Source organism: Chionomys nivalis, chromosome 19, assembly GCF_950005125.1.
Source record: "Chionomys nivalis chromosome 19, mChiNiv1.1, whole genome shotgun sequence".
Taxonomy (NCBI): domain Eukaryota; kingdom Metazoa; phylum Chordata; class Mammalia; order Rodentia; family Cricetidae; genus Chionomys; species Chionomys nivalis.
The window spans coordinates 53432447-53450013 of record NC_080104.1 but is presented as its reverse complement, the minus strand read 5'-3'; the positions used below and the strand labels follow the sequence as shown (position 1 = coordinate 53450013).

The window sequence follows — 17567 nt, the reverse complement described above, 5'->3', positions numbered from 1 at the left end:
TTCCCCTTCTCTCAATAAACCCCTTACCTAAGCTCCGTCTGCATGGCATGTTTGTCCCTCATTCACCATTGGCTCTCACAAACTGCAGAGGTTTGAACCCACCTGCTGCCAAGGCCCCTTCCATGCAGAAATTATAGCAGGTTTAATAATGAGCTGAATGGCCAGTGGCTAGGCAGGAGAGGATAGGTGGATCTTCAGAGAGACAGAGAGAGAGAGGAAGCAAGAGGAGGAGGAATCTCAGTAAGTGAATTTTGAGAGGAAACTGAGCCACGTGGTAGAACATAGGTTATCCCAGCACTCGGGAGGCAGAGGCAGGCGGATCTCTGTGAGTTCGAGTTCAGCCTGGTCTACAAGAGCTAGTTCCAGGACAGAAACCAAAAGCTACGGAGAAACCCTGTCTCAAAAATCAAAAAAAAAAAAAAAAAAAAAAAAGGGGGGGGGGTTAATTTTAAGTGCTCATTGGAAGAAAACCTTAAGCTAAGGCCAAGTTTTCATAATGAATAATAAGTCTCCATGTCATTATTTGGGGTTGGTGGTGGAAAGGAAAGTCTGACTGCAGTACCAAGAGTGGGTTATTGCTATTACGGATGCTGTTTTTATGTGGATGGCTTTTGGGACTCCAGACTTGGAAGATTGGGGCTGAGAGCAACATGGACTTGGAAGGTCCAGCTCAAGGGGTTTTAGAGGAGAAAAATATTAACAACGGGGCTAGGGAGCATACCTGGGATATTTTAGCAAAGAATGCGACTGTTTTCTGCCCTTCTATGAGCTCGCCTGGGGAATAAATTTAAAAGTAATGGACGCCTTTCTTTGGTAGAGGAGATCCTAAGACAGCACATACTGACTCCGTCATGTGGCTGTTAGTAAACACCCTAGGGCGAGTCTACATCAGAGAAGAGAAAGTGGGGCAAACAGAAATATAAAACGTCCAGTTTGAAAAGTAAAGGAACAAAGTAGAAGAAAAAGGAGAAAATTCTGGAACTAGGCTAGAGACAGACCCGAATGGAGTTTATCAGGTAGCAAGGATAAGGAGGGGGCAGAGACACACTAAATGAAAATTTTAAGAAGATGTTCTTTTAGCCTTTAGGCTCATCAGCTCAAACTAAAACTCAAAATAGCATCACATACAGTAAAGCTCATGGCACCAAATAGCAACTCAGTTGTTTATCTCTTTATTTTGGAAAGAGATGACAGCCAATTTCCCCCAAAGACCAGTTTCAGAATCATGCTCTTCCACCCTCAGCAAAGGAAGTACTTGAAGGATCCCAGTGCTACCCACTCAGGTACTGTCTCCTCGTCCCCAATTAACAAGGAAAGTGGCCGTGACGTGGCCGGTCCTTTCTCCCTTCTTTGTTTCTGCTTTATGTTTATGAAGTCAAACTTCCTGCTCAGCTCATCTGAACCCTTCCTCTCTAGCCTGATTCTAGAATAAAATTAATTTTGAAACTCTAAAAAAGCTGGTGTGGTGGTGCACACCTTCAATGCCATCACTAGGGAGGCAGAGGCAATGGGTCTCTGTGAGTCTGGAGTCAACCTGGCCTACATAGAGATTTTCAGGATAGCCAGGGCTATATAGAGAGACCCTGTCTCAAAAAATAAACAAAAACCAAAAATAAACCTCTAAGATTATTATTATTATTATCGGCAAGGAATAAGAGAATGCAAGAAAACATAGAAACACCCCAGGATCTATACTGAGAGATGCCTCCAAGCATTTAGAACAATAGATTGCAAAGGGCACACACGATGGAAAACCCTCACAAACTAGCAGTATTAGCAAAACCAAAAGACCTACAACCTGCCAGAGAAAAGTAAGCAAACCAAAGACAACGAATGGCTCCTAAATCTAAGCACCTTTGAGCCCGTCCACAAGTACGAGGTGCTAGAGGCCAATGGAGCAAGGAATCCAAATGTGTGAAGGTAACGAATTTCTTTTTTTGTTTGTTTGTTCGTTTTTCTTTCTTTCTTTTTTCTTTTTATTTGGTAACGAATTTCTAACCCAGAATTTGAGATCGATTTAAACCAGGCAAGTTGTGAAGACACAGAGTTCATGCGCGCAAGGATCAAGAGGCTTATCTCGAATGGGAATGCGAATGCCGCTCCTTCTTGGGGAGCCTTGCTGTCGGTTGAAGTAAACAGAAGGGAAAGAGTTACTCCTTCACAGTTAAGGCAGAGCCGCGCGCTATCTCTGAGTGGCCAGCAGAGGGGGCAACTAATTCAGACCGAAGCCATCCGAAGCCTGTGGATTCTCTCTGGTATGGAATTGATAGACTGCTTAATGTTTCTAAAAAAAAGGTTCAAGGGATTTAGAAACTGATAGAAAAAGTGTAAGCCAAGACTTAGATGTAGAACACAAGGCAAATTTTAGGGGAGACAAAGTGAATCAGGACAAAATGGCTCGGCCGAGACGGAATGGGGTGAGCACGGGAAGGTGTGCGCACGCGTATGGAGGGCGGCTGTGTTCATCACGGTAAAGGGCTCACAAATGATGCAAACTGAAAAATCAGGGAACTGGAGAGATGCCTCGGTGGACAAAGGAGCTTGCCTGACAGCCTGGGTTCAACCCGCAGGTCCCACATGCAGGAGGGAGAGAGCAAGCCCTGCAGGTTGTCCTCTGACCTCTGCGTGATGCATATACGTGCGTGCATATGTGTGCGTGTATATAGACATCACATATAAATTTTCGAAAAGCTGAAAATTAAGAAGTAGCTACAAAAACCAGAGGAAATTCCCCCGGAACCCACTGAGTGTTGAAAGCATTGTCCGGGAGAATACTTTTTTTTATTTTTGATAACAGATTAGGACTCATTTTATTTCTCTGACAATTAAGACATAACAGATAGCATGAAGAAAAGGTACATAGTACTAAACTATAAACAACAGAAGACTCTGTTTTACATAAAGAAGAGGGCTCTGAGCTGCCACAGGAGGTGAGGGAGACTAGCTGAAGGAATTCACAAAAGCCAAGTTGCAGGGTGTGGATGACAGTCAGGGAGGGTGTACTTAGTCTGTGCAGAGCCAAGCTTTGATTCCCTGGGGCTAAAAGGGAAGAGGCTGACACTGTCAGTACCTGGTGGTTTCACCTGGATCCACCATGAGAGAGGGAGGGAAGGGACAGCGGCTTCTTGGTTTCTAGTAGTGTTAAATACATTGTCTAGGTCAGCCATCCTGGCACATGCTTGAAATCTCAGCACTTGGGAGGTAGAGGCGGGCAGATCTCTGAGTTCGAGGCCAGCCTGGTCTACAGAATGAGTTCCAGGGAAGCAAGGGCTACACAGAGAAGCTGTCTTTAAAACAAAACAAAACAATCAAACAAAAGCCGCCACCACCGCCACCACCAAACAGACAGAAGGAAAAAAAAAAGAGAGATCAAAAACAAAAAACAAAAACCTCAGGCAGCAGATAGTCTTGAGATAAAGCACATTGGTTTAAAGGTGGTTGAGAAAAAAATCATGACAGAGACTTACTCCATGCTTCCTGGAAACAAATGATATTGACCCCACACATGGCAGCCACCTCCACAATAGCCTCTATACGTTTGTGGAGAGCAGAGACCTGGCAAGTTAAAAAGCAAGGATTAGAATATAGCCAGTACTATTGTTGAAACAAAAGAATTTACCCAGATGCAGCTAGAACAGTAAAACTCCCCATGTGACCACCAGAGAAGAAGAAAGAAGGGGATAGGAGTTTTAGCGTCTGTTACTTTCATCAGACCCAAACCTGCAAGGTAGATGGAACGAAAGCACCTCTAGGCTCCCCCAGATATGGACTCGGCCCTTCTCCGCCCGTCATCTCTCTATACCATCATCCCCTATCCCACCTTCCCCTACCCCCTTGTGATGGAGAACCAGCATCTTTCTCATGGTGTTGCTGAACAATGTGAATGAGTATGGCTGTAACTTCCAGTACACAGAACAGGGGTGTATCCATGTATAGGGACAAGGGACCCCTACACACACACACACACACACACATACACACAGCCCACACTCTAGACCAGCTGCATCAAGGTTTCACCGGACCGCGCTGCCGCTCCCGCTAACCTGGAAGATCTGGCTTTTTGGTTGGTTTAAATCTTAAGTCAGCCGGGATGTACTCTGAGCCAGGAGTGTGCATCCTTATTCCACCTCACCCTCTCAGCTGTCCCATGACAAACTCTCTCTGCTGTCTGTGGGCAGTACAGGCCCTACTGTGGTACTATGGTTCTTCTGCTGTTTGTCACTCAGAGGACACTGCAGACTCCTTGGAGGGAGGGGACGGGAGGCGGGGAAGAAAAGATACTTGTCATTTGTGTCCTGGCATAATGTTTGGTTCCCATAAGACAGCCAGGTATGTTTGCTCAAAAAAAAAAAAAAAAAAGTTGGGGGTGGGGGGCAGGTGGAAACCCTGAGAAGGAGTCTTTCCTGTGTTCTTAGTCTTCCCAGGAGGCTATGAGCTCCAGTCAAGCTCAGCACCATCAGCATGCAAAGTATACGTCTAGGTACAGTGGGGCTGGGAATGTCCCTTGTCCCTACAGCTTGACAAGCTGGATGACAAATGTGTTCACAAACAACAAATCCAGGGAGAAAAGTGAACTGAGGATTATCACATCTTGTGTGTGTGTGTGTATTTGTGGTGTGCGAGTGTGTGTGTATCTTTGTGGTGCGTGTGTGGTGTGTGTGTGTGTATTGGGGACCAAACCTATAGTTTTACATACACCAAGAGAATGCTCCATCCCCGATTTATGCTACTCCACTTGTACCTGTCCTCCTCCTCCTCCTCTTCTTCTTTTTCTTTTCTTTGTCAAGACAGGATTTCTCGTTAGCTTTGGAGCTTGTCTAGGAACTCGCTCTGTAGACCAGGCTGGCCTTGAACTCACAGAGATCCACCTGCCTTTGCCTCCCAAGTGCTGGGATTAAAGGTGTGCACCACCACTGCTTGGCTCCCTGTCATCTTTTAACAGAACTGGGAATGTGACTCTGCAATAGTGCTTGCCTAGTAGGCCGAGTCCCTGGGCTGTTTCTCCACTACCTACCAACACACGCGTGCGCACACACACACACACACACATACACACACACACATCCTAGACTTCAAGCGACCTAAGGTTTCCTGCAGAATACTTCAGAATTATCAAAGTGTCTGGAGAGTACCACGATAGACAAAGCCAAAATTCCAGCAAAACCTTCTCTTTTGATACAGCTATGACAAGCTGTATAAATAAACCACTGGCATCTGTGACATGATATTTTAGAGAACTGTAAAATATTACCACATCGATATTTTAGAGAAATGTAAAATATTACCACATCGATATTTTAGAGAACTGTAAAATAGTACCATAACCATAAAGGAATGTCTACCATACTTTCATAACCTGTGGGACTTTGGGTAAACAGACATCTAGGCATAGTGAGCTCCTGGCTTTACGATAAGCAGGAAAAGACACAGGTATGACCCGTCAGTGCGTCCTGGCAGAGGCGGCCCCGGGAAAGCATGCATGCTGGGGAGCCAGCTCGAGCTCCAGAGGGGCACTTTCCCAGTCGGTGAAGGAAAGGAATTTCAGGTCAGGGGTGGTAGAAGTGGCCGAAGGGTGATGGAGATGAGGAGGAGAGGAGAGGAGAGAGGAAGAACAAGAAGAGAAGAGCTAGGCGCAAGACGGGAAGGAAGAAGAAAAGACAGAGAGAGGAAGCTTCCGGCGCGAAGGTTACACGGACAAGATGGTGCCCCCAGTTCAGGTCTCTCCGCTCATCAAGCTCGGCCAATACTCAGCCCTGGTCCTCGGCATGGCCTATGGCGCCAAGCGCTATAGTTACCTAAAGCCCCGGGCAGAGGAGGAGAGGAACAGACTAGATGAGCTGAAATGCATTGAAAGAGAACGGGCAGAAGCTCAAGATGTGCATTGTTAAAACAAAGACCGCACCTGTTCCGCCACAGGGGCAGATGTGGGGAGTGGGATCCTGTTCTGAACGAGCCCCACACGCACGATCTGGGGGCATCTCTGCTGCTCCTTGGCTGCCCCGAAGGCGTATCCCTTCAGTTCAAAGTTTCTCTCTGAGGCAGTTTCTAAAGCTTTTCTGGGCAGATCAAGATTTCTGAAAAGGCAAGAAAGAAGAGAGAGAGGATTTTGAAGTGTCTGATATATTACCCCCCTACCCCGACCCCTGGGGGATCAGATGTAGAGTGTGGGCTTAGCATGTGTGAAGCCCTGAGTCAGATACAGCACTGACAAAAACCCAGGCCCACCCCGCCACCTCTCTGTAGTTGCTTCTCAAAGAAGAGCTGTGAAGTGTCTCTTTTGGAAAGCCTTCAACAGGGCCAAGAGACCTGTGGATCGCTCAGGCTGGGATATGAATGAACATTGCTACCCTGTTGAGAACTGGGGGACCTAACATGCAGGAGGCCTGGCAAAGGGAGGAAGTGCTATCCATCAACAGGCTGGTGTTTGGAACTACAGGGCGAAGACGACAGCCCCAGCGGCCAACCCAGATAGGAAGGAATTGGCTCGGGGGTGGGGGGTGGGGGTGGGGTGGGCTGGGGAGGGGGTGGGGAAAGCGTTTGAACCGGGATCAGAGGGCTGTGTGGATCCTAGGGTTTAGGCCATCTGTGCTACCAGAGAGGGGCGATGGGGCTCAGGAGGAAGGCTGGGTGGAGGCCAGGAACTGCTAAAGGAAAGAGAGGCCCTGCCCTCATTGGCCCCTCGGGAAGCTGAGTTTCAGGAAGTCAGCCTGGAGCCTTATTCTCTGACACTCCTTCAGCTAGTTCCATGCCTGGTACTGGTGGATGCTGGGTGGATGCTGGGTGGGTGCTGGGTGGGTGCTGGCTTGGTGGGGTGCAAGTGTAAACGTTTACCCCAATTTGTGGTTCATCATCAGCCGCTGGAGGACTATTTCCCTTCTACCACAGAGACCACAGGTCAGGCAGCAGCTACCTCCTGGGGCCTGCTGCATGCCCAGGCCTGGGGTAAAACCCCAGGGGCACAGTTCGTGGCCCAGGGCCAGGAAGACCTTACCATCTAAAGGCAAAACGATTATGAAATACCAAGAACACATCAAAAAATAACCTGACAGGCGTTACCTAATAATATTTCTCTCCTACTTGAAGCCGCTCTCTTAAAGACATTTCTTTCAAAATCACAGCCCTGTCAGCCCAAGCCCCCTGTCTCCACCCCCTGCCAGGAGCTCTCCCTGACAGCTGTGAGCTGGGCTCCGCCCCTGACAATCAGCCTGCTTTTCAAACAGGCAAGGCTCCCTTTCCTCTGCAGGTTAGAAATAGCTGCGGTGCCCACACCTGGCCTCCCCTCACTGTGACTGCCTCACAGAGTCCTCCCACCCTCGGGTGGAGGGGCCCCTCTGGTGGGTCTCAGACCCTGGGAAGGGTGGAAACAGTCTCACAGCTTCCTGGGAGCTACAGGCTGAGGACATGCGGACACCCGTGTCACAGGGTGTGTGCTGGTTTCCCAAAGGCTATGGGCTCAGGAGCCAGGCTGCCCTTCCAGAGCGTCCTGTGGTCTCAGTCCAGGAAGATGGCAGGAGCAGCAAGCCCAGCTTGCGGGTGGACATCTCTCTCTCTCTCTCTACCGCACCCCACAGGGTCTGCCTTCTGAGCACCACTGTCCTGCTGTGCTAATCTCTCCTTCTGTCCTGAGTTCCCTGTGAGTCCATTGCTGCCCCCACCTCTGCCTTCCTGAGACTGCACTGGATCACTCCCAGCTCCCTCCCCGCAGACACTTATCCCCTTGGGCCTGAGGGGAGGGCAGGCCAAGCTGCTCTATCCTGCAGATCTGCATCTTGATGACCCCTTCTATTTTTCTGGTTACCATCTGGAGGCTCTCTCTTCCATCCTGCTCTTCAAAGCTAGACCCCCCATCCTCCTACCCTGCACTTGCCATTCAAGAATTTCAAGCCTCTAAGAGCAAGGGCTTGATTTGGAGGAGTCTGTGGGACACCGTGTGGACACTGTGAACAACTGAAATCGTGTCCCCACCATCATTTGAAATACTGAAACCCTAGCCTCTTGGAGGGCCTAGAATACGACGAGGCGATTAAAGTAGATCCCCTACAAATAGCATTAACACTGCCATTAAAGTCCAGGGTAATGTGGCTTGCCTCTTGACCACACATCCACAGAACAAGAAGTCACCATTTACAAATCCAGAAACGGGCCCTCTCCAGACTTTACACCTACCAATGAGTCTCCAGTGTTATGAGGGAATATATTTTCCTGAAAGAGCCACCCACTTGATGATGTCAAAGCTCAGGAAAACTATGATGGGCTCTGATCATCCATAGCCCACGAAGGAACGGAACCCAGAAAATGAGTAAACCCCCAGTTTACTCGGGGGTCTCAGGGTGCACACAGCTGTCTGTCCCTGTAGTTCAGTGGTCCTCAACCTTCCTATGCGGAGACCCTTTAATATAGTTCATGTTGTGGTGACCCTCCAACCATAAAGTCATTTTGTTGCTACTTCCTAACTGTAATTGTGCTACTGTTATGAATCGCAATGTAAACATCTGATATGTGACCCCAAAGGGATCGCGACCCACAGGTTGAGAACCACTTCTGTGCTTGTTTTCCGTTCCTCTGCCTTTCTTGCTATGAAGAGCCTCAACTCCCCTCTCCTTACCCCCACTTCAAGGAAGAAGGCCTGTTAGTTGTCATTCTGACTCCAACCCACACTCCTGGGTCCCTCTCTCCTTACTAGGGCCGAGGCAGACCTGCCTTCAGGGCCCTAGGCTTCTGCTTTCTCAGCAACCTCTCGTGTAGGGAACTTCATCTCTCTTCCTGTGCTGGTTCTTCGCCGTTCGTTCTTTCAATTATTCAACTAGAGCCTTGGCTCAGAGGAAACATGTTTGCAGAGGGGGCAAATCGCAGCCCAGGGGGAGGAAAAGGAAAAATAAGTCTTCTCCAAGTGTTGGTTCCAAACCTCAACAGCAGCCAGCGCTCTTAATCTTTGTGCATCCTTCCAGAGAGCTTCAGAAATGCCAGATGTACTGGCAGCCTTCTGCATTTTCGGTTCTTCATCTTGCCTGTTTTACTTGGTAACACAGAGGCACGTGGGCATAACTATTTTTCTATCAGTGAGGACTGCATGGATTACTTCAGCTCCCTGTGACTGTAGTGGACCTGAAAAAGTCCCATCACCTTGTGACATCCTAGTTGTCATGACATTATAATACATTATATTACTGGGTTTGTCGTGATCCTGATATCAGCACATACAGTAGAGCCAGTCTTAAAAAGTCCAGCATATACAGTTATGTACAGAACATCATACTTGATCATAATAACCAATAACTGTGTTACTGGCTTCTGTAAATGCTTCAGTTTTAAATTAGAATAGACCATAACGGTTAATATAAAGCAGGACACTGTATTGCACCAGCATAATATCTCATATTCATAATCCTTCCTGAAGGCATCAAGTGTCTATGGTAAAGGGCTACAGCTTAGGTCAGTGGTCCCTACTTACTGTGCTGGCTGCTTCTTAGTATCTTGATGCAAAATCTAGACATATCTAGGAAGGGGAAATCTCTATTGATGGAGTGCCTCCATCAGATTAGCCTGTAGGCAAATCTATGGGAGTAATTTCTTAATTAATGATTTATGTGGGAGGGCCCAGCTCACTGTGGGTGGTGCCAATCTTAGGTATGTGGTCATAGGTTCTATAAGAAAGCAGGCTGAGCAGGCTGTGATGAGCAAGCCAGTAAGCAGCTCCCTTCCATGGCCTCTGCTTCGGTTCCTCCCTCCAGGTTCCTGCCTTTAGTTCCTGTCCTGACTTCCTTCAGGATGGACTGTTCTTGACTGTGCTGTATGTGCTGAATTAAACCCTTTCCTCTCTCCATTGCTTTTGGTCATTATTTTTTTAAATACTAATTTATTAACTATTATGTATACAATATTCTGTCTACACGTGTGCCTATAGGCCAGAAGAGGGCACCAGACCTCATTACAGATGGTTGTGAGCCACCATGTAGTTGCTGGGAATTGAACTCAGGACCTTTGGAAGAGCAGGTAATGCTCTTAACCGCTGAGCCATCTCTCCAGCCCTTGGTCATTATTTTTATCACAGAAATAAAAAGAAAACTAAGACATCTAGCATGTGCCAAGCCTCCTAAATTCCATTCCCAGCACCACATGAGAAAAATCTTAAGGGGAGGGAACAGATGGGAAGGGTATAGGGGAGGACGGGAGGGGAGACAGGGAATGGAGGGAGGAAGGAAGAAGTACCATGGCAAAGGATTGGTTTACACCATCTAGGTTGGTGTAAGTACCCTTTGCCAAGTTCACAGAACCACACAATCACCTAAGAATGACCTGTTCTATCGCTAAATGACATTCCTCCCAGGACGCACAGACCCATCACCTTCACCAGTGATGGTTATTGGTCTCTTCCATTTAACGAACAGAAAAAGGCGAGTGTGTGGGCGCCTGCGCAATGGCTCCCTCATCAGGGAGCTTCCACACATGCTCTCACCTTGGCCCTTTATCTCTTCAGTCCCATTCTCGGGCTCCCACTCCACGTCTTAGGAACCACCCCGCCTTTCCATCATTTGAGTTACAACTCTGCATCTAGCAACATCTCTGTGCCTTCTGAAGCCACTTCCCTGTCCAACCTGGAGTCCTCCCACCCACTCAGCCTTACCCAAAATGCTCTGCTTCCTCTGACCTCTTAAACACATAGGTCTTGAGTATTCCTTCCGGTTTTTTCCCCCATGTTGCACTTGCTCTTTCTTCCCCTGGAATGACCATCCAAACACAGTTCCCAAGTTCCCAGCCATCCCTGTGAGACACACTGCCATACAGCAAATGACCACTGATTTTCCACCTGAGATCTCACACATGCCTATAGGAGACTGAACACGTTCGTATCTCTTTGTATGTTTTTAGTAAATCTAGTTTTTCCATGGCGTGCATTATTGGACACATACTTGGCTTTTAAAATTAACTGTCACAGATGAAGAAACTGCATATTTTTTCTAGTCAAAGTGATCAAGCGATTGAGTAAAACATCAATAATGTTGCATCCGATTTTTTTTTCTTTTGGTGTTTTGAGACAGGGTTTCACTGTAGCTATCAAGCCTGTCCTGGACCTAGCTCTTCTAGACCAAGCTGTCCTCGAACTCACAGAGATCCGCCTGTCTCTGCCTCCCGAGTGCTGGGACTAAAGGCGTGCGCCACCACCGCCTGGCACTTCCTGCCATTTTCACTGAGTAAGATTCCCGTTTTGATGACTTCTGGGGAACAGTGAATCTGTTTGCTCCAACAGTTTCTATTCACCAAACAGTCACGACAGATGCTTTACCACCGTTGCTACTACACCCAGAGGTACCAGGCAAAGCTGTTGGCAGTCTTCTAATGCGGTCCCTATCACGGCTGACCAAAGAGTCCTGCTTTGGCTGCCAAGGCTTCATTCTGCTCAATATGATATTCCTGGAACCTCATGGATGCCCTTCGTGCTGTTCTTTAATATTCTGCAAGCTACATTCTGAACATCCAGGTTTCACATCTCCTGGGAAGTCTTTGATACAGACAAGAAAGTGGGTTTCTGAACATGTACATTCCCAGGAATTCCTAGCATGCAAGAAATCCTGAGTTTGGGTCTCAGCGCCATCAAATCAAACAAACGACAAATAACACCCCATCAAGGGCAGAAACTGCATATTACCAACTGTCTCTTGCTTGTCCTAGGCAAAAATAAGTGAGCGGCAAATGCTGAAGGGATTAGTGAACGCTCTTCGGTTCTGTTCTCTGAGGATCTCATCTGTTTGGTGTAGGCTTTCTCACTTGGCAAATATTTAATAAGCATTGTCAGTGTACTGGGCACAGCAACAAATCTGGAGATACTGCGATGCGGGGAAGTAGCTGGGTACAAACCAGCCTCTGAAGAATGAACAAGGGTTTAAGTAGGAAGAGTTTTCTGTCTTCAGGGGGGAATCTGCTCACAGCCAAACCTCACCCAAGAGCAGGAAGTGAGCATGCCTGTTCACACCTTAAGAGATAAAGTGTGAAAAAGGCTGCCAGGGAAACAGAATCCAAGGGAAGAATGGAAAACAAGAGAAGGGCCTTGTTCCACTAATGGGAGTCAGGCCCCAGGGTTAGGGCCTGGCAGTCACAGGCTAGCCCTAGTTAGCATTTTAGCCTCCGTTATTATTTTACCCTACTCTGTGTTCTCCAAACGCTGATACAATCCCTCTCACTTGGTAGTCCGTGGCCTGGCCTCCCCCTACCCAGGATGTATACCAGTCACTTCTGGGGGAGACATGTCTGTCTTCATAATGCCCCTCAATTTTACCTCTGATGCTAACAGTGCCAATTCCACAGTTGCTCACTTTGCCCTTAAAGCAAAGCAATTGGGCCATTCCTAGGAACTGGGGTGGGATACTCCTTGTTTTGTTTAAAAACAACAACAACAAAAGCCTTCTTTGGAAGTCTGGATTCTATACTTCTCATGTGACTAATTTCCTGCTGTTGTATGGTTTTCTACGGGGCTGTAGAACGACAGCTCTGATACGCCTGGCAGACCACTGAACTACACTATCCACCCTCATGACTGACTGGTCTTGCAAACACCATAGGAAGTGGAGCATTTTGGGGTCACCTAGCCCCTCATAGCTTACGGAGAGTTGTTCTTTGGTGGGGGGGAGGTTGGAGGGTTTTTTTTGTTTGTTTGTTTGTTTTTTGGTTTTTTTTCCAGAATGCCAAAGAAGTTGTTCTTCCACACACTTGCTATGTTAGATTTCGTGGATGAGGCCTCCCTGCAGGTACTCTAAGGTTGCGGGGAACCACTTGATTTCATTAATTCTCTTTGGCTGATCAAGGTCCTAATATAAGGTCATGGGCCCTTGGAGAGGTCACGGAGCAAACAGGCTGGATTGAACACTCTGCTGTGAGCAATGGGGTGGAAAGAGGTTTAGCAAGGTTCAGAGTCTACGTTTCATTCTAACAGCCGAGAAAACCCCGGGTGCAGGGTAAAAGGACAAGGACATGGTCCTCTTAAAGACAACTTTATGGTTGCTCCAGAAAAACGGATCGAAAAGAACATCCAGGAGGGGGTCCTTTGCCCAGCTCTGTTTTACTAGACGCCCAACAAGCACACTACTCTAAAATAGAAGTCTGGGGACCCACTGCCAGCTCGCCCATTGTGGGAAAGGTTGTGCTGCCTATTCTCTTGGCTTGACAGTTCGGAAGCTTCTTAGCTAGTTTGGTTGAGCAGGCCTCCACCTCCAAGACGCTAGGCCCCAGCAGGAAGGAGAGATCAGAGGACTCTAGTCGGAGGCTCTGGACAGAACCCCAGAGAGGAAGCTGGGAGCCGGGTCAGAGCTAGGAAGTTACAGAGAGAGCTTAAAGAGACAAATTCCCGTTCTTCCTATTTTGTTTTACACACGGGTGTGTGTCAGGTGGCGGCAGTGGGGGGCCGTAAAGCGGTTTGTAAGGGTCACCCTCTAAGGGCTCTTTCCTTACAGTTTGGTCTATGACCTCTGCCAGCCCCCACAGAGCCACTCTCAGCCCAGAAACCCTCCCCAGGTCCACACATGGTGGCTACGATCCCACCCCCGTCCCACCCCCAAACTCTGAATCCCTGACCTAGTCTGCTTGCCATAGAGAATTCGCTTCACCTCGCCCAATTCATCAGGCGGCAGATGCTTTTCCAGGCACTGCTCCAGGGACTGCCACTCAGGTCCCGCCATGGCTAGAGGCTGCAGGTTCTCGTGTCCTACAGGAATAGAATGTTCTGCCTATGGGCCCCAGGATTGGGAGGAGACGACCGTGGACTTCTGGCAGCTCTTCAACTGCAGTGTATTGGATTCTCAGGGGGGAGGAGGGCCCATGAGCAAACAACACTCGTCTCACGCCTCTGCTGACAGCAGCCAATCCGTGCTCAGGGCCTTCAAAGTGAAACCACCCCATTGGCTCACCATGGGGCGAGTGCCAGACTTGGCCAGACTTGCCTTCTGGTCCAGTGTGGGTCACAGCTGGAGGCTTTCCCTGCATGCTTTCCCTAGCCTGGCTGTCCCCTCTCTCCTCTCTCTTCCTTCTCTCTTGCTCTCCCTCATCCCTGGAACTCACCCTCTCCTGCCCCAGGTATAGTTAGAGATCTTTGATAGGCGGTTATCGGGACCTGGGCTGAGGTCATTTGACTTGGGTCTTATCCCGCAGAACAGTACAGTTTCCTTTGAGCCACAGGTCCCGGGAGTCAGGCAATGTGAGGCGGGTATCCGGTACTTCCCTGGAGTCAGGGCTCCAGGGGACTCTCCTGTACTCCGATGCGGCTTCAGGATGTCTGCCTTCTGCAGTACGCGTGCCCTCGTGGGCGCTTTGCCAGCTGCATTAGACTTTTCTCCCAGATGGTAGTGGTGAAGGCCCCTCCTGCTGTTCCCTGTACCGTTTACAAACCGTTTCCTGTGAATTATGAAAGCCCGGCCAGCTTTGCTCCAGACCGAATGGTGAGGGAAGCAGCCCCAAGACGCTAATTTAGTTCTGGGGCCTGGGCAGCTATCCTGTTACACAGGGTCATCTGTTGCTTTATCTGTGAACCTGCAAGGCTGTGACCACTTCACAGCCTTGCTGGAGTTTAGCTCCGTGGTGGGAGAGCACCCGCTGCCTCCTTGCTACAGGCCCTGGAGTGAGAGGGTGGAGCTTAAGGCACTTGGTTTACCACTGCTTTGATATTATCTGACGGTTTCCAGTCTCTTCCTTTGCCAGAAACTCGGAGCTTTTGTGTGTGAGACTTCACAAAGTGTAAGACAAAGACAGGTGAGAGGTACCTTGGTTTGAAGGAGAGAGAGAGATAAAGACAGCTGTCCGGTCCCACAGAGGCCCCACACTTGCATATTCAACCAACCTTGAGCAAAAAATTTCCTCCAAGTTGTGCCCATTTTCAAAGATGTTTTTCTTCCCGCTATTCCCTAAGTAATAGCCTTTCCATTGGGTTAGTATTCGTCTTAGTCAGGGGTCCTATTGCTGTGATGAAACACCATGATCAAAAACAGGAATGAAAGGGTTTATTTCACTCCTGATTCCATAGACCAGTCCATTGTCAAGAGCAGTGAAGGCAGGACCTCACACAGGGCAGGAGCCTGGAAGCAGGAGCTGATGCAGAGGCCAGGGAGGGGTACTGCTTACTGGTCTGCTCCTCATGGCTTACTCAGCCTGTTTTCTTATAACTCCCAGAACCACCTGCCCAGAGATGGCACCGCCCATAGCGGGCACTCTCTTAAAAGTACACAGTGATGGCTCACAGCAAAGAACTGGGCATAGCATCCTTCAAGGTTAGCAGCCTTCTGTATCTTCAGGACCAGTCTTTAATGGGGTTTCTTCCAGCCTCACTTGCAAAGCTAAACTGTCTTGTTAACGAGAAATAACTATCTAGAGCAATGACAGAAAATGCTCCTTATTTCCCACCCGAGGACTCTTAAATGTTCGTATCGCATTTTGGAATTGCTTGTCCATTGCTTTACCCACTATTTTGCTAGGGAATGGCTAGAAGTCTTTGTGTTTCAGATAGTGTAGAAACTTCATCGAGTCCCATAAGCAATGGCATCATGACGCATTGGGCTTGTTGGTAATGACAAAACCCACAGCTGCCACAGGAAAGGGACTGACCGCACCAGGGAGGGAAGGTCTGTGTTCTGACAGTAAAGACTTTGAAGGGGAGGAGGGGCTAGTGGACAGTAAAGACTTTGAAGTGGGTGTGTTGTCCAGAACACGTACCTTGTCATCTGCACCTTCCATTGCCTTTAGATATTTTTTGTAAGTGTAGCTTGTAGGAAACACTAATGATGAAGATGACTCGCAGATGGAAATCAGTTCTGTCCGGTGGAGATGCAATTGTTGATTGTGCTGAGTAGTTTCGTATTCACCATAAATTACTCTGTATGGTTTCAACACCCAATTACATGCGAAAGACAAGGTTACTCAAGGCCATCTATGTGCCGGGTGTGTTCATTACATATTTAGTTGTTATCTCTAGAGCAGTGGTCCTCCACCTTCCTAATGCTGTGACCTGCAGACTGAGGACCACTGACTGCTCCATGGGGAACCTCCCACTACCCAATAGGACACATCCTTAGGGTACCTGACTGCTAGCTAACTGGGATGAGCTTAAGTACAAACTCTTTCTAAAATGAACGACACCTGAAAGAAATTAAAATATAAAAGGAAAACCTTAGACAGGTCAAAGGAGGCTTTCCCAAGTTGGATAGGCATAGAAAATGCTCCTTTCCCTACTTGTTGAAGGGTTACGTCTATATAGAAAACAAATTAAAGTCAGGTGAAGCGGTGGTAGCTCAGGTCTGTAACCCCAGCAGTGGGAGGCTAAGGTGGGATGATTGATACTTGGGGTTAGCCTGAGTTACACAGAGATATGTTGTTTCAAAAATATAAACACACACACACACACACACACACACGCACACACACAGAGGCTAGCAAGAGTAATCAAGTAGCCTGTTCTTCCTTATTCTATCTGCCACTTACTTCTTTATTTTTATTGTTTTTTTATTTTATGCCTTTGGGCACTTCTGGGTACACACTGCATGTATGGCCAGGCATCACGTGTGTGCAGTGTCTGCAGAGGCCAGAAGAGGGCGTCAGATCCCCTGGAACTGGAGTTACAGACAGTTGTGAGCTGCCATGGGGGTGTTCGAAATTGAACTCTGGTCCTCTAAGCCTGTGAGTGCTCTTAACCACTGAGCCATCTCTCCTGCTCCTGCTAAGTACTTCTTAAAATCAGGAACCCAGTTTATAACAAGGGTCATTTTCACGTGTTTGCTGTCACTAGGCCTTTACATCCTTCTATAGTCTTTGGGCTAAGCTTTGTGTCTTTGAGACTTAGGTGTTTCTTGTTTGTAACCAGTATTCAGAAATGCAAATGTTGGGCTAAAGATTGCTTATGTTCTGGAGAAAATGATTAGGTTGATAATTCAAAGAAAGAAACACTTTTTGAAAAACTAGCAAATGATAAAATATGAAAATTTTGCCTGGCAGTAGTTGTGCACTCGGGAGGTAGAAGCAGGTGGAGCTATGTGAGTTCGAGGCCAGCCTGGTCTGTGGAGTGAGCTCCAGGACAGCCAGGGCTACAGCTAGAAACCCTGTCTTGAAAAAAGAAAAAAACAAACAAACAAATCAGAAAATTATTTTATGTGTATGTGTTATATGTTAAATCAAAAAATATGTTCATATTTAAAAGTCATTAATGTGATGATCAAAGCCATCTGAAAAATAAGTGAGAGCCCCGAAATTAAAAAAAGACATGAGCCCAAATACTTTGCAAGGTTTAAATGACTCAGAAAAAATTAAGTAGAAAGAACTTGTTCATAGTTGTTTGTTTTCAGAGGTACGCTCGCTGGAATTGGTTTGGAGCTTCCTATGTAGGCCAGATCAGCTTCAAACTAGCAATCCTCCTGCCTCAGCCTCATTAGTCTGTCCCCGGATGCCTGGAATTATATTAATTAGTTTAATAAAAGCTGCAGGGGGCACTAGGTCCTTGTGCTCACAGAGAAGCACTAGGGAAACCAGGAATGTCAAACACACAGGGTTGTCTCCTCAGATAGAGAGATGCCCAGAAGGCTGGGAGCAGAGCTAGT

General features: G+C 47.7%; 2 protein-coding genes across 2 annotated transcripts in view; one reads left to right on the top strand and one right to left on the bottom strand.

The window, feature by feature from the left end:
- Upb1 (beta-ureidopropionase 1) overlaps positions 1-13755 on the bottom strand; it is a 30780-nt gene extending 17025 nt beyond the window's left edge. The window contains exons 1-3 of the mRNA XM_057751615.1: positions 13567-13755; positions 5903-6074; positions 3468-3555 (exon numbers count right to left, since the gene is read on the bottom strand). Of these exons, the coding sequence (XP_057607598.1) occupies positions 3468-3555; positions 5903-6074; positions 13567-13670 (364 nt within the window). The 5' untranslated portion in view covers positions 13671-13755. The remainder of the gene's footprint in view (positions 1-3467; positions 3556-5902; positions 6075-13566) is intronic.
- LOC130861963 (ATP synthase subunit e, mitochondrial-like) lies at positions 5700-5888 on the top strand. The gene has a single exon (XM_057751336.1). It carries the CDS (start codon positions 5700-5702, stop codon positions 5886-5888), a length of 189 nt encoding a protein of 62 aa, XP_057607319.1.
- Positions 13756-17567: the final 3812 nt, after the last annotated feature.